This window comes from Triplophysa rosa, linkage group LG8, assembly GCF_024868665.1.
Source record: "Triplophysa rosa linkage group LG8, Trosa_1v2, whole genome shotgun sequence".
NCBI classification, from domain to species: domain Eukaryota; kingdom Metazoa; phylum Chordata; class Actinopteri; order Cypriniformes; family Nemacheilidae; genus Triplophysa; species Triplophysa rosa.
This window is the reverse complement of record NC_079897.1, coordinates 15,796,806-15,811,324: the sequence shown is the minus strand read 5'-3', so window position 1 is coordinate 15,811,324 and position 14,519 is coordinate 15,796,806. Positions and strand designations below refer to the sequence as shown.

At 46.7% G+C, this 14,519-nt stretch overlaps 1 protein-coding gene across 4 annotated transcripts in view; it reads left to right on the top strand.

Moving 5' to 3' along the window:
* Positions 1-14,519, top strand: part of osbpl3b (oxysterol binding protein-like 3b) — a 69,311-nt gene that overhangs the window by 49,003 nt on the left and 5,789 nt on the right. The window contains exons 11-18 of one of the 4 annotated variants that reach the window (XM_057339558.1): positions 1,138-1,268; positions 2,032-2,139; positions 3,842-3,976; positions 4,500-4,593; positions 4,895-5,139; positions 7,585-7,722; positions 7,806-7,869; positions 14,316-14,394. In XM_057339558.1, the coding sequence (XP_057195541.1) occupies positions 1,138-1,268; positions 2,032-2,139; positions 3,842-3,976; positions 4,500-4,593; positions 4,895-5,139; positions 7,585-7,722; positions 7,806-7,869; positions 14,316-14,394 (994 nt within the window). Of the gene's footprint in view, positions 1-1,137; positions 1,269-2,031; positions 2,140-3,838; positions 3,977-4,499; positions 4,594-4,894; positions 5,140-7,584; positions 7,723-7,805; positions 7,870-14,315; positions 14,395-14,519 lie in introns of all 4 variants that reach the window. The other 3 variants (XM_057339557.1, XM_057339560.1, XM_057339559.1) reach the window with 3 other exon arrangements.

Genomic DNA, 14,519 nt, shown 5'->3' with positions numbered 1-14,519 from the left:
ATGCATGTATTAGACACGTAAAATTGCAAAAACTAAAGCGTCGGAAGAAAAGATGCATTCTATCTAAAAGCGAATGCTCACCCAGACCTGCCTGAAACGCCTCGTGTAACCACACCCCCACAGATCTACGGCAGTTCGTGGTACAATTTGACTAAGACCGCCCAAATGTATACGCAAGTAAGGTGGGCGTACCTGTCAGCACAATTGCTTTGGAACCTGATGTTCCAAATATGGTAAGAAGCGTTGCAGTATTCAACCAATCACTATGCACTGGTTTACTGGCCAATCATAGTAAACCTCGCTTTTCAGAGCGATGAGCTTTGTAAAAAATCAGCGTGTTTCAGAGAGGCGGGGCAAAGAGGAGATACAAACATGCACGGTATGTGGAAAATACAGCGTTTTTGAACCTTAAATCGTGTATACACATTGCAATACATCTAAAACAAACGATAATATTACTTTTAGCCGTGTCATATGACCCCTTTAACATCTGTCTATAAATTCTTCAGTAAATAAATAAAAATACATTTGCTGGCCACCTTAACCAAATCCAACTAATAAGGGGTTTGATTGGATGATATCCCAACCTCTCTGTAGTTAAGCTGATCAATAAAAATGTTGAAATGAAAAAATTGGCCAGCATGAACGTCTAGGGACGAAATCCAAATCACAACATCTTTTCAAATGCATTGATATTGAACTCCATTGAAGGGACTTGGAGGTCTCAGACGTGCTGTAATGTCAAACTGGTCAGCAGTATTAAAATGGAAAATCTTTTTTTTTGCTTCAGCAGAACATAGTGTCGCAGAGACAACTACAGCAGCCAGCATTGATGTTTACATCTGTCACTTGTTGCATAGCAACAGGGGGCACATGTTTCTGTAGTCATTTACAACTAGTGTGATGTCCGCTTGCATTTTATTTTTTGGTTGAAATCCAGTTTTTTACTCTCCTGCTATGATAAAAGTGAAGAAAAAACACTTCTTGCCAGGCAAATGCCTCAGGGATTGATAGAGATCAACAGCTACATGAATACACTTGCATAATGCTGTATGTTTTGTGCTCAAACGTTTAACCCATCCACATAAATTATTGCATAACTTTTAACTTGTTGTTTTGTTTTTTGTTTGTTGTCAGTTCATGTAACCATGAAGTCAGCCCTGAGTATGCTGACAACAGAGAAAGAGAGATTCAGACAGATGTTGGAGCATGAGTCCTGTCCAGCTCCGTCCGCCCAGCTCATGGGATTGAAGAATGCCCTGGCTGCTGTATGAACACACCCACAGACCACATCACTTCTCCTTTTTCTCTTTGCTCTAATACTCACCACATGTTTGCTAACCATCTTTCTGCTTTGCCTAAATACTTTATTGTATTGTTTGTTACTTGCAGCAAAAGTGTGAATCGTGTTGTTTTCTGCACCTGGTTTATAGTAAAACTTTTGTAAACATACTGTATATTAAGCTAAATAAATAGATTTATTTAATTTGAAAAATGGCCAAGCATATTTAACATTTATGCAGTATGGCAGATAAAATACAATGTATAAAGTGCAGAGAATTGCCTAAATATGTTTTGTTTGGTATCTTGTGTTTATATCTTGAGAAAAATAGAGTTGGTCCTCCCAGGAACAGCTTTAACATACTAAAAACAGTCTGTGCTGAATCCAGTTTTCTAACGCTGAATTATGACTCATTTTCCTCAATGAGTCATGTTATTGTGAAGCAGACCTCCACCAGCACTTCAGAGAGTAAAACTCTGAGCTAACATCTAAAAGAACTCCACTGGAATCTGTTAGATGTCCAGAGTCTGAACTCAAACCAAAACTGGGCATCTTGTTCCAAATAACTTTATTGACTGGGAACTCTAGAACAGCATGCGTTCCTTTAAAAGGGATAGTTCACCCCAAAATACCCTTTCAAACTCGTAAGACTATTCCATTGTGCCATAGGACATCTTTTAAAGAATGTTTAATAGTTAGTTGCTCCGTTTTGTAAACATTTTGTGAGTTTTTGCTGGTTGCTTCCTCAGGCTGTAACGCAGAATGCTGAGCTGCGAGAGCGTCTGTGCAAGATTCACGCCGAGTCGCACCTCCCCGAGCCCTCTGTACATATAAACCTCAGCCCTGGCCTCCTGCAGGTGGGTGAGGGAAATGTGCTGCCATTACCTCCCAAGCCACACCCCCTTTTACCCTCATTATCATTTTTGTTCAAGTATATCATTTTTGTTTAATTAGTTGGGTAGCTTTTCAAATGCAGGCCATTATGAAAACCTGTCTCTCACCAGTTACCAACCATGTACAAAATTCATCAAATATTAATCAATACAAGATATTTCTTTCAAAATGTACAGAATAAAATACAAACTAAAAGTTTGGTTTATGGTAGAAAAAAATGATATCAACATTTAGTATTACATTTCCTTGTGGGCAATTCCAGCATTATGGACGTGACATTTTTAGTCAAAACTTGAAATATAAATGATATATAAATATAAAAAGACACACAGGACCCGTTTGAGCGAATGGTAGGCAAAACATTTTATAGTAAACATTTCAAGAGTGTGAAGTATTTGAATACAAAACATATATTCCATATATTCATATTTCCATTCCCTACACTTACACTTTTTATTTATAAATACAATAATTTCCAACAATTCCAGCATTATGGATGTGACATTTCTAGTCAAAACTTGAAATATAAATTGTCAGAGAACGTATTGATTACCAATATATTAATTAATCTTCTTATATTTTACTAAACCCCTGATGGTAGAGTCCAGATATCAGAAAAATATCGGTCTATTATATCAGTCTAGTTTGAGATTTTAAGACAGGGAAAATTCATGCGTTATGGATGTGACGCAAAAGGACGCACGTTTTATAGAGAAAACATACTTTGTATGATTTCTGTAAATTAAAATGTGCAAACCAGAAGCAATAATACCCAACAAATGGAGAAGGAAAAACTCTTTATAGAGTATAAAATAGTTCTATATTTTAATTTTCAGGTGCCTATTTTTGACGGAATATGGACCGTTATGGATGTGACAGTTCGGTTATGGATGTGACAATTCACTTGACTATGGACAATCATGCTTAAAACGTTGAGCGAGACCTCACATGAGTATTTAAACCACCAAATATTAACATCTGACCTATCAGTATAATAAAAACTTGATTTTTTCATCTTAAGGTTGACATTTGCATTGAATTGCCCTTGTACATTTACTTTTGATCTCCTGGAGATAAAAACCAAGGCATACGGTTTATGTTAATTGAACCCACAGATATTCGATGGCGTGGCTGAGTCAAACGCTCCTCCATCAGTTAATCATGTCTCTGGGTAGTATATACGCCCAAACCTCCTTGCACGCACACTAACAAGCTTACATCTGACTCCACAATGAGCTGTGTTTTTCTGTGGGATTAATCTGTCAATAACCAACTTCTCTAATTGACAATCTAGTCAACACAATGCTGTTGTGCTCATTAGCTTGGAAAGCTTTGCCACCGTATGGCTTCCTCTTTTGTCTGAGTGATTCACAACAATTCATGATTCACATTACATTTCTTGCTCATTAAGGTCTTCTTTACACAGAAAACGCTTTTCTCAATTTTGCAGTTATATCTCTTCATTGTGCATTTGCACAAGTCTGAAAATATGTGGGTCATGTTTTCTCTCAGAATGGACACAATAACACATTCTATACATTCTATACATGCATAATATACAAAAAGCCCTGAGTTCCTTTATGAAATTCACCCGATGAGCAGCAAATAAAATTTTTCTTGGCAGCGAAAAACATTTGACTGTGTTTTTGTGACTTCATCCAGCAGCAAGACCCCAGCGATGGTTCCCGCCCCCTTGTCCACCAGATGTCCAATGAGAGCAGAGCTTCCATTACAGAGTCTCTCTCCGAGTTCTTTGACGCGCAGGAAGTGCTTCTGTCAGCTAGCTCTTCAGAAAACGAGGTGAGGATGATGGCCATTTGCCGCACCTCCCCCAGAACTGTGCAAGTACTCATTATCAGACCAGCTGCCTCTATTCTCCTCTTTACTTCAGTCAGACACTACCCTGACACCTATTAGGAGACAGGAACGGCATAATTATATTAAACGTGTAATATGTGCCACGGATGACATTCCACAGACCCGCCTCTCTGACTTTCCGTCTGCCTTACACTGAGACGGACCTGCCCAGGGAGCTCCTGTAGCAGAAGTAATATGAAAATTGAGATAATTGTTTTCTTCTAAAAATACGCCACAAAGATCTAAAGGGATACAAATTTGGCTCCTGTGAGAATTAGTACCCTGGAAACCCACTGAAAGTCATTGCCACATGTACAAGTGTTCATAGTAAAGTTGTTTATTTGTGGGAGCGGAGAGATCCATCACGCCTTTTCATGATTTTCAGTTGGTGGATGGTCAGTCTAAGATATATTTATTTTGTCAGAGAGGCAAACAGCTGTAATGATAATGTGTGGTTTCCTGCTAGGCTTCAGAAGATGACTCATATATCAGTGACATCAGTGATAATGTGTCCATGGATAACTTCAGCAACGACGCGGAAAATGAGAGGCTCAATACAGGTGAGAATCCCGCACATTTTTCCACAAATATTTGATATTTTGCTGTCATTTGAAATATTGTGTGAGCTGTTTTACAGAAGGGTGTGAGTTTGGTATGAGACAGGCAATTTTAACATGGCCAGCCCTGCTGATAGTGTGCTGGTTTCCAGCAGAAATTGTATTTTGGATGTTGATCCTTATTACGCAATTCAGCTCTCTAGACATCTTTACAAGCTTCACCTGCATAATCAGAAAAGCGACGTTAGTCGGCCAGCATTGACCTTAATAAACCAAATAAAGTAATACATCATTTCTTCATCAGGTTTTGTAGAGAATGGTTGTTCTCTGGAACAGCGGAGGTTGTGTCTTCCCTCTCCCAGCCCCAACACCAGCAACATCAGTCTGTGGCACATCTTAAAGAACAACATTGGAAAGGATCTGTCAAAGGTGGCCATGCCCGTTCAACTCAACGAACCCCTCAATACACTGCAGAGACTGTGTGAGGAACTAGAGTACAGCGAACTACTCAACCGGGCCGCAAACACACAGGACCCGTTTGAGCGCATGGTAGGCAAAACATTTTATAGTAAACATTTCAAGAGTGTGAAATATTTGGATACAAAACATATATTCCATGTATTCAAATTTTCATTCCATTAACTTATAATTCTTATTATTTATAAATACAATAAATTCCTGAACACCATCCAGTAATATACTATAAATGTATATATTGTCGCTGTCCTTCTGAAAGCTCTGATGTCCAAATTCACTCTTTTTCAGGAAATGGAAAAATGTTTAAACACTGTGTTGTCAAAGTTGACAAGCACTTTTTAATACTTTTTATTGGTTGGACACTTTTCTAAAACCCAGTGACAAAGGGTGACCAAAAAACAATCATGAAATATGGAGATACGAGGTTTCAGAAAAGCAGCTATATACATTACAACAGATTTTAAGGCATCATTAGATTTCAGCAGTGGTGTTTGAACAATCGTGTATTGATCTCATAATTATTCATTCCGTCTCTATAATTAGAATTCAATATAGAAATATATATACAGTACTGTAAAATACAGGAATTTTGTATGCAGGAAAAAAACTGCTTCTATAGACAGTTAACTTCTGGTCTGTGTTTGGTTGTAGTATAACAATTTATTTGATATTTAATTTATATTAATGTTCATTTTTATTCATATGTTATTGTATATTAATTGTATTAAATTAAAACTACTTAACAGTTTGGGCCACATAAAGTTTTTTTATGTTGTTGCCACTGAAACCGTCTATAAGCCTTAATAGCGAGTAATATATACATACAGTGTAGGCTATCAATGAAATATTGCTTGAATATGAGTGCGATAAGGTTCTATATCTGTGTATCTGGCTGTGATTAGAAACCAGAAACAACATCGGAGTGTCTTTAAAACCCTCCGGTTTTTAAAGGAAATGGGGAACTACTTTCTTCCGCCACAAATTCCAGCCCAGCATATATTAAAACACACCCCCGTTACTAATTCCAAACGGTCACGTCTTTTAAATTTGCGCTGTGCTGCTTCAGTGAAGTTATTGGGGAGAAATAATGAGACAGGACATGCGTGTGAATGAAAGAGAAAGACTGTAAAAGGACACTCACCGAGAATGCGTTATTTCCATTGCACTGCGGCAGTTTCCATTGTTTTTTAATGTAAACATGCACTTGTTTACTGTAGCGAGTTCTCACTCTCTCTCTCTGTTTATATGGCGAGCCGCAACCGACTTGTTCAGGTGACAGAGACACCTCCAAATGTACGTGTGTTTTACTTTAGTTTCATAAGTCTGACTTATTAGTGGCGGAGTGATACAAACGGTAAAGCGGTTTCCGTGGTGGAATATTCCTAATATGGCCCTAAGACGAATTAGATTTGAGAACCAGAAATAACTGTTGTATAAAAATATATCAATATAATAATAATAACATTTTACAAAAGTAGAATATTGTAATATAAAAAATTTGGCACTATTATAGATTTTTTAAAATAAGTGTACACTAAACAAACAAAACAAAAATGTTCATGACAGCACTTATGTTGACATAAAAACACTCAGAGTGGACTTTGTTTGGCTAACCAAATCGATTTGTGGCCCTTCAGTCACAGGCATTGTCTGATTTATAATGTCACAGTACATTAGTCTTTATTAGCCTGATGTGATTGTCCATGAGTAGAGTCATGCTTTTGAAACCCGTCTGATCCAGTATTACTCATAAGTGCATGAATATTGTTCAGAAATGATTCTTGCTGTCTGGAAATGTGCTCTAGTCCGCTGCACTTTACTGTATCCAGTGACACACACAGCTGCAGCATCATTGTCTCTGGAGGAGGAAAGAGATCCGCTCTTATTTTAAATGAGAGCTGCGGACTTTGAATTTTCATTGCACTAATGCCTCATTCAGTAACTTAGTGGTTTGGCTTTTCAGGATGTAAATTCAATCTAATTACAGTATAAGAGACAAAAGCAGTGAAGGAGAGATATGGACCGCTCTCATGTATTACCAGTAATTTCGCTGAAAGTTCTGCATTTTATTAAATATATAGGCCTGTTGTACATGTTTTATCAGTGCATTTTTCTCCAAAGAAAAAATATTTATCTTTCATAAAAATGTTAAAAATGACTTTCCTTATCAGCTGACATTACAAAGCAATTGGCAGTTGGAAATTTTATAACACTATAGCCACACAGAAAATTAGACTATTAATTTATATATAGTAGACATGTACTGTATGTAATGCGGAAGTGAATAAAATCAAGCCCTGTCCTACTTTTTCTTCTCAATGAATATTCTGTCAACTAATGATACATGGATTGCCAGTGTCATTTCGTGCTGAGTTTGAAATGTTTTGGTGATGATAGCCGCTCAAATGTATATCAGAAACAATATAATTTCAATAAAAGTTCAAATGAAGCATGTCATTCCCTAGACAGGCAACATTAACTCAGTCACAAATCGATCCTGTTGTATTTTGTATGTAGGTGTACATCGCAACATTTGCAGTGTCAGGCTATGCTTCCAGTTACTATAGAGCAGGAGGAAAACCCTTTAATCCAGTGTTGGGTGAAACCTACGAGTGTGACCGACCAGACAAAGGCTTTCGTTTTGTGGCTGAACAGGTAGGCCACCTGTTTTTATGCTTTGCATTTGTGAACAGGTGTTTGTGTGTGGATCTCACGGCTTCTCTGTTTTCATTCTTAAGGTCAGCCATCACCCTCCCATATCAGCGTGTCATGCAGAGTCTAAAAACTTCATCTTTTGGCAAGGTAACACCACAGCAATATGGTATTAATCAGGGCGAGGAACTAACACCTGCCGCCTGCCAGATACGGATTTGACTCTAAGTCACTTTTGATAATAAATGCTTTTGTTAAGAAACAACAGCACACATGTTGAATTAACATGTTGGATTACAGTTTGTTTTATTAAATTAATGTGTTGCATTCCTTTTAATTAAATACATTTGCAAAAAATAATTCACTCCGTTTTTTTATAGAGAACTCAAATGAAAAAACGTCTTGGTTACGGATGTAACCTCAGTTCCCTGATGGAGGTCTCTCGACGTTGTGTCGAACCGACAGATTGGGGTTCGTCTTGAGAACCTATCATCTTCTGAGTATTTTGAAAAGGCCAATGAAAATTGGTGAATGAAATTTGCATGCCGGACTCCTCCCCGGATGTCCGGGTATAAGAGGGAAGCCGGCGTGCTCATTCATTCACCGTTTGGTCTGAGGAGCCTGAGAGCGTCCCCCCGACCGCTGCGGCGGGCGGCCAGTGTTGTGGCATAAAGGACACAACGTCTCGTTCCCTCCATCAGGGAACTGAGGTTACATCCGTAACCAAGACGTTCCCTTTCTGTCGGTCTCTCGACGTTGTGTCGGACCGACAGATTGGGGTTCCTATGGAAGACGCCACAGCGCTGAGCCGCGTCACAATCTCTAGCGGAGCGATGTTGACTGGCCTGGGCGAGTCAGACGTAGGCGCTAATGCGAAATTGTGACCCTCCAGTGTAGAGGTAGGGGGTCCCAGAGCTTTTGAGAAAAGATGGGAAGCCCCTGCCATCGGCCGGTCACGGGCGGAGGCCTTAGTTCTCTAACCAGCGAGAAGCCGCCCGGCACCGTAAGGGCCACTGGGTAAGCATTATTCCCCCCTGGGGGAAAAACGCTGCAGACACCACTACCTACCGTAGGGAGGAATTAGTGGAGACACCACATGGTCTCACCATCAGGGGAGAACTCATGGGAGAATGTGCAGACTGCAGGAGTTAACCGCAAGGTGGGAGTCCACCTAGGGAGATCATGGGTTGCCGAGGTGGGAACCATTCATGAGGATACATCAGACGGAACAGCCCACGGAGGGGGGGTTACCACGTCTGGAGCACTAGGTCCGGTTAGAGCTATGTGGGAGATAACTCAACTGTTCCCCGGCCTAAGGGGGCAGGGCTGCTCTGCCCAGCCTGCCCCGAGGAAGGTGCTAGTGATGGATAAAATGCCTGTTCTTTACCCAGTGGGGGAAAGAGGGGAGGCGTAATAGCCGCTGATCCCCCTAGAGGAAGGGGGAAGGGCTTTCGCAGGCGTACTCCCTACCGGCTGCCGGTCCTACACATTGCCCTGCAGGATGCGGGCTGACACCGGTTCCGCGCGTAGGTATTAGAACCTCACGGAGTTGTTGGGTATAGCCCAACCCGCAGCTCTGCAGATGTCTGCTAGAGAGGCGCCCTGAGCCAGTGCCCATGAGGAGTGTGCCTCACTCGCAACGGGCAGGGGCGAATTGAGATCGGTATGCCATAACGACGGCATCCACGATCCAGTGCGCCAGCCTCTATTTGGAGACAGCCCTCCCTTCTGCTGACCTCCGAAACAGACAAAGAGCTGCTCAGAGCTTCTGGGCTCTGCGTGCGGTCCAAGTAGAGGCGCAGTGCGCGTTGGTTGGCATGGAAGGTTGGGTCTTCCTCCCCGGTGGGGAGCGCCTGCAGGTTCACCACCTGGTCTCTCGGGAGAGTGGTGGGAACTTTGGGCACGTAGCCGGGGCGGGGTCTCAAGATAACGTGAGAAACCCCAGCCCCGAGTTCTAGGCAATCTGTGGACACGGAGGGTGCTTGCAGGTCCCCTACCCTCTTGGAGGTGAGCGCCATCAGGAGAGCCGTCTTTATCGAGAGTGAGAAAGAGCGGCAGCTCCGAGAGGCTCGAAGGGGGCGGAGCCTCTTGAGGCTCGCCACCTAGGTCACAAGAGGGTACAGAGCGTGGATAAGGTGGTCGCCTTCTCGCGCCCCTTAGGAACCTAATGACCAGGTCGTGCCGTCCCAGAGGCTACCCAGCAACTGGGTCATGATGAGCGGCCGTAGTGGCTACATACACTCACAGTGTGGAGGGGGAGAGGTTACTCCCCAGTCTCTCTTGAGGAAGGGACAGCCCGTTCCCGATCGAGCAACTCCGCGGGTCTTCTCGCCGAGAAGAGAACCAGGACAAGAAGGGGCGCCACCTATGGGCGTATAGCCGCCCAGTGGCCGAGGCCCTAGCCTGAGTGACGTCCCAACCAGTCCGGGGGTGGGTCACTCAGGATCTCCTCGTCCCGTCCAGACATGGAGTCCAGGTTCTGCCTGGGATGCCGTAACGTGCCCCTTCACCTGGGGAAGCAGGATCTTCGCCAGGGGGAGCGGCCAGGGGGGGAGTTGTTGTCAGAGCCTTAGCTCCGAGAACCAAGTCCTGGTTAGGCCAATGGGGCGTAACTAGTACCACTTGATGCTCCTCTTCCCTGGCCTTGCACAGGACCTGTGCAATGAGGCTCACTGGGGGGAAGCGTACTTCCGCTTGTCCTGCGGCCAGCTGTGCGCAAGGGCATCCGTGCTGAGGGGTGCCTCGGTCAGGGAGTACCAAGCGGACAATGGGTGGAGTCCGGGGAGGCAAACAGGACCACCTGTGCCTGGCCGAACTGCTCCCACATGAGCCGGACTGCGCGGGGATGGAGTCGCCACTCTCCGCGAGGCGTCAACTGACGAGAGAGCGCAACGGCTGTCTGATTCAGGACGCCTGGGATGTGTGTGGCTCGCAGGGAGCTGATCACCCGCTGACTCCAAAGAAGGAGGCGTCGGGCGAGTTGTGTTAGCTGCCGTGAGCGCAATAGATATACACCACGGCAGTTGTGCTGTCCGACCGGACCAGCACGTGCTTGTCCATGCACAAGAGGTGGTAGCCTCCTCAGTGCAAGTAGCACAGCCAACAACTCTAGGCAGTTGATATGCCAATGCAGGCGGGGGCCCGTCCACCGCCCGACACTGCATGCCCGTTCCCGTCCACCGCCCGACACTGCATGCCCATTGCACATGGCACCCCAACCCTGCAGGGAGGCATCCGTCGCACCACGACGTGCCTGTCCCTGCCCTAGGGGGACCCTTGTCCGCAAGAAGGTCATGGGAGACCAAGGGGTTAGGGTGCGTCGGCAGAAAAGCGTGATAACCCTACGCCTGCTGCCGGTGTGCCATGCTCTCCAAGGAACCTGACTCTGTAGCCAGTGTTGGAGCGGTCGTATGTGCATCGACCCGAGGGGGACCACCCCCGTCGAGAATGCCATGTATCCCAGGAGCCTCTGAAATTGTTTCAGGGGGACCGCTGACTGCCTGAGAGCTTCAGGCAGTTCAACACTGATCGGGCGCGCTCTGTAGTCAGTCGCACTGCCTCCGGGAGGCCGTGTGGGCGCGGGCTTCCTCGTCGCAGGTCTCGCGCCCCCCGACGGGCGGGGGGTGAGCGGGGCCGCTCATGAGGACAGAGTCGAGTTCCATACCGAGAAAGAGGATGCTCTGCACCGGGGAGAGCTTGCTCTTCTCAGTTGACCTGTAGCCCCAACCGATCTAGGTGCCGGAGCACCAGGTCCCTGTGTGTACACAACAGATCTCGAGAGTGCGCCAAGCTGAGCCAGTCGTCGAGATAGTTTAGTACCCGCACACCTCCTTCCCTAAGGGAACCTTAGGGAAGGACCTTCGTAAAGACTCGTGGAGACAGGGACAGACCGAAGGGTAGGACCCTGTACTGATATGCCCGTCCCTCGAATGCAAACCGTGGGAACGGCCGATGTCGAGGGAGGATCGAGACATGAAAGTACGCGTCCTTCAGGTCGATTGCCATGAACCAGTCCTGACACCTGACGGACGTCAGGATGCGCTTCTGTGTGATCACTTTGAAAGGCAGCTTGTGTAGGTGCCTGTTCAGAACACACAGATCCAAGATAGGGCGCAGCCCCCTGCCTTTCTTGGGGACAATGAAGTACGGGCTGCAACACCCGTTGAACATCTCGGCTGATGGACGGGCTCGATCACTCCCTTCGCCAGAAGGGTGGCGACCTCGGCCCAAAGTACGGGAGCATCCTAGCCTCTGACTGAGGTAAATACGATTCCCTGAACTTGGGCGACTGGATCGCGTAGCCGAGATGGATCGTCTTCCCTAGTCAGCCTGACAGTCTGGGAACCCGCAGGCTCCCAGAACTGTGACAGGGGGACTAAAGGTTCGATCTTCTTCATCGGCCCCCGGGGGGTGGTTCGATGGCTAGCAGTACGGATTCCTTGCCGGGGGAGGTCCCCCGGGGAGGCGATCGGCTCTGCTGTTTTTCCTGCCTGGCGACTACGCTCAACGCACTGACTGACTGAGAGTGCTGAGGGCTGGTGTTTATACTCGACATTGTGCTTCGCCGTGACGCAACGTCGAGTTGCCATCCACCCTCGTGCCGAGGGTTGGAGCGGCTGTGATAACCCAGAGAGAGAGGAGACAACTCTCTTTTGAGAGTAAGTGGGCGCTAGCCCCCCGGAGGGGGCCAGCAGATGGTGAGACAGGGCAGGATCCGTCCCTATCCGATTTCCCAGTGATGTTGCTGGGGTCGGGCCCAATGGTAGCCTCAATCTCCCTGAGGTCTTCCCATGAGGGTTACTTCCGCCGCTGCTGATGGGGCGATGGTCTCCTCTTTGCTGTCTCCTCCAAGGGGCCGCCTGAGTGGGTGGGCACCAGAACTAGAGGGCGTTGAAGAGGACCAGGGCTGCTGGGAAGCAGACTCGACGGCCGAGGCAGCCGAGTCGCGGCATGGGAGGACTGCTTCTTTACTGTTGAGAACTGCGGCTCGACAGTAACACCAACCAGCCCCCTCCTTGCGAGAAGGGTGCGTCAAGAAAGCGGACCTTCTCGGCTTACTCGTCTGCGCAAGGTTCGGCCAGAGAAGTTTCTCATGGACCATAAGTGTGGACATCGTCCGACCCAGGGCCCGCGTGGTCACCTTGGTCGCCCGTAGAGCGAGGTCGGTGGTGGCACGGAGTTCCTGCATAAGCGCTAGGTCGGTCTTACCCCCGTGGAGCTCTCTCAACGCCCTGGCCTGGCAGGAGCCATAGCGTGGAGAGAGGAGACAGCTTGGTCCACCGCAATGTAAGCTCTCGACACCAGAGATGTCGAGACCGCACATGCTCTGGACGGGAGTCTAGGTCGAGCTCCCCCCCCAGGTAGCCGCCACCTACGGGCACGGGTGCACCACGGCGGCACACTCCACCTGGGGGACATCGACGTATCCTCTAGCTGTCTCAACCTCAAGGGAAGAGAGGGTGACAGAACTTTGTTTGACGTGAAACGTGCCGGAAAGGGGGTGTTTCCAGGTCTTACTAAGTTCCTCATGCACTTCCGGTAAATACGGCACTGGGGGCGGGCGCGGCTTGGAGCCGCGCTCAGACCCAAGGCGCCATGTAGCCGCTGGGAGAGGCAGTGCGTGCACTGCAACCCAACACTCACGGCAGCCCGGTAAAGCATGGCTGACATTTCGATGCCCACTTCTTCCTGGGCTCGACCCCCCGAGGGAGGGAGCCCAAGCAATCATTGGAGTCGGATGGCAGTACGTCACCCCCCGATGCTGCAAGACCTCATCTTCACGCATCGTGTCCGAATACGTGATTGAGGAGTAAGACGGTGGGACCGTCTCCTGGGGGACGATCAGACAAGCGAGACGAGGTGCGAACGGCTGGCGGATTATCGCTCACAGTAATCCTCATATCACCCTCGCTGCTAGCCGTAGCGGACGGCAGGGCCGTAGTCCTGCCGCCACGGAACGGGGAGCAAACGAGGTGGTGGCTGAGTCCCGTGGGAACACAGCCACCCGTGACGCAACATCTGAATCGTCACCGCCCGCAGTGCGGGCAGGACGCATCCACAACATCTGCCCCAGCGTACTGGAAGCAGGCATCGTGTCCGTCCCCCTCCTCGATGAGTGTATTGCACCCATGAGAACAGCGGGACAAGCCCCGCTGGAGAAATTTGCTCTTTTAGAAAAGGAAATTTGCTCGAACACCTCCGGAACTGCCGAGACGCCCAGGGGAGAGTCACTGCAGGAAGGGACTGTCCGCTGCACCACGTCGTAGATTCCAGCAGAATATTGATCACTGAAGATCGCTGTGTCGCTCATCAGATGCACAGGCTCTGAAGATCAAACGGTGAATGAATGAGCACGCCGGCTTCCCTCTTATACCCGGACATCCGGGGAGGAGTCCGGCATGCAAATTTCATTCGCCAATTTTCATTGGCCTTTTCAAAATACTCAGAAGATGATAGGTTCTCAAGACGAACCCCAATCTGTCGGTTCGACACAACGTCGAGAGACCGACAGAAAGGGAACTAAGATTATAGGATTGTAATCTCTCTAAGGTCTGCTGATGTGATTTTGACTATGTTTATTTGCATGACTGATTTAGATGTGCGGTGGAGGAATAAATTCTGGGGAAAGTCCATGGAGATTGTTCCTGTAGGAACTACTCATGTGGTTCTCCCTGGGTAAGTTTCTCTCTATATTTAATCCTTAAACATGGTTTTGAGCACAAGCTATCTCTCAGGTCTTGACAATTATACATTTAAAAAGTTGGTTAAAAGCTATTTGTTTTAATGCACTGCAGTGGATT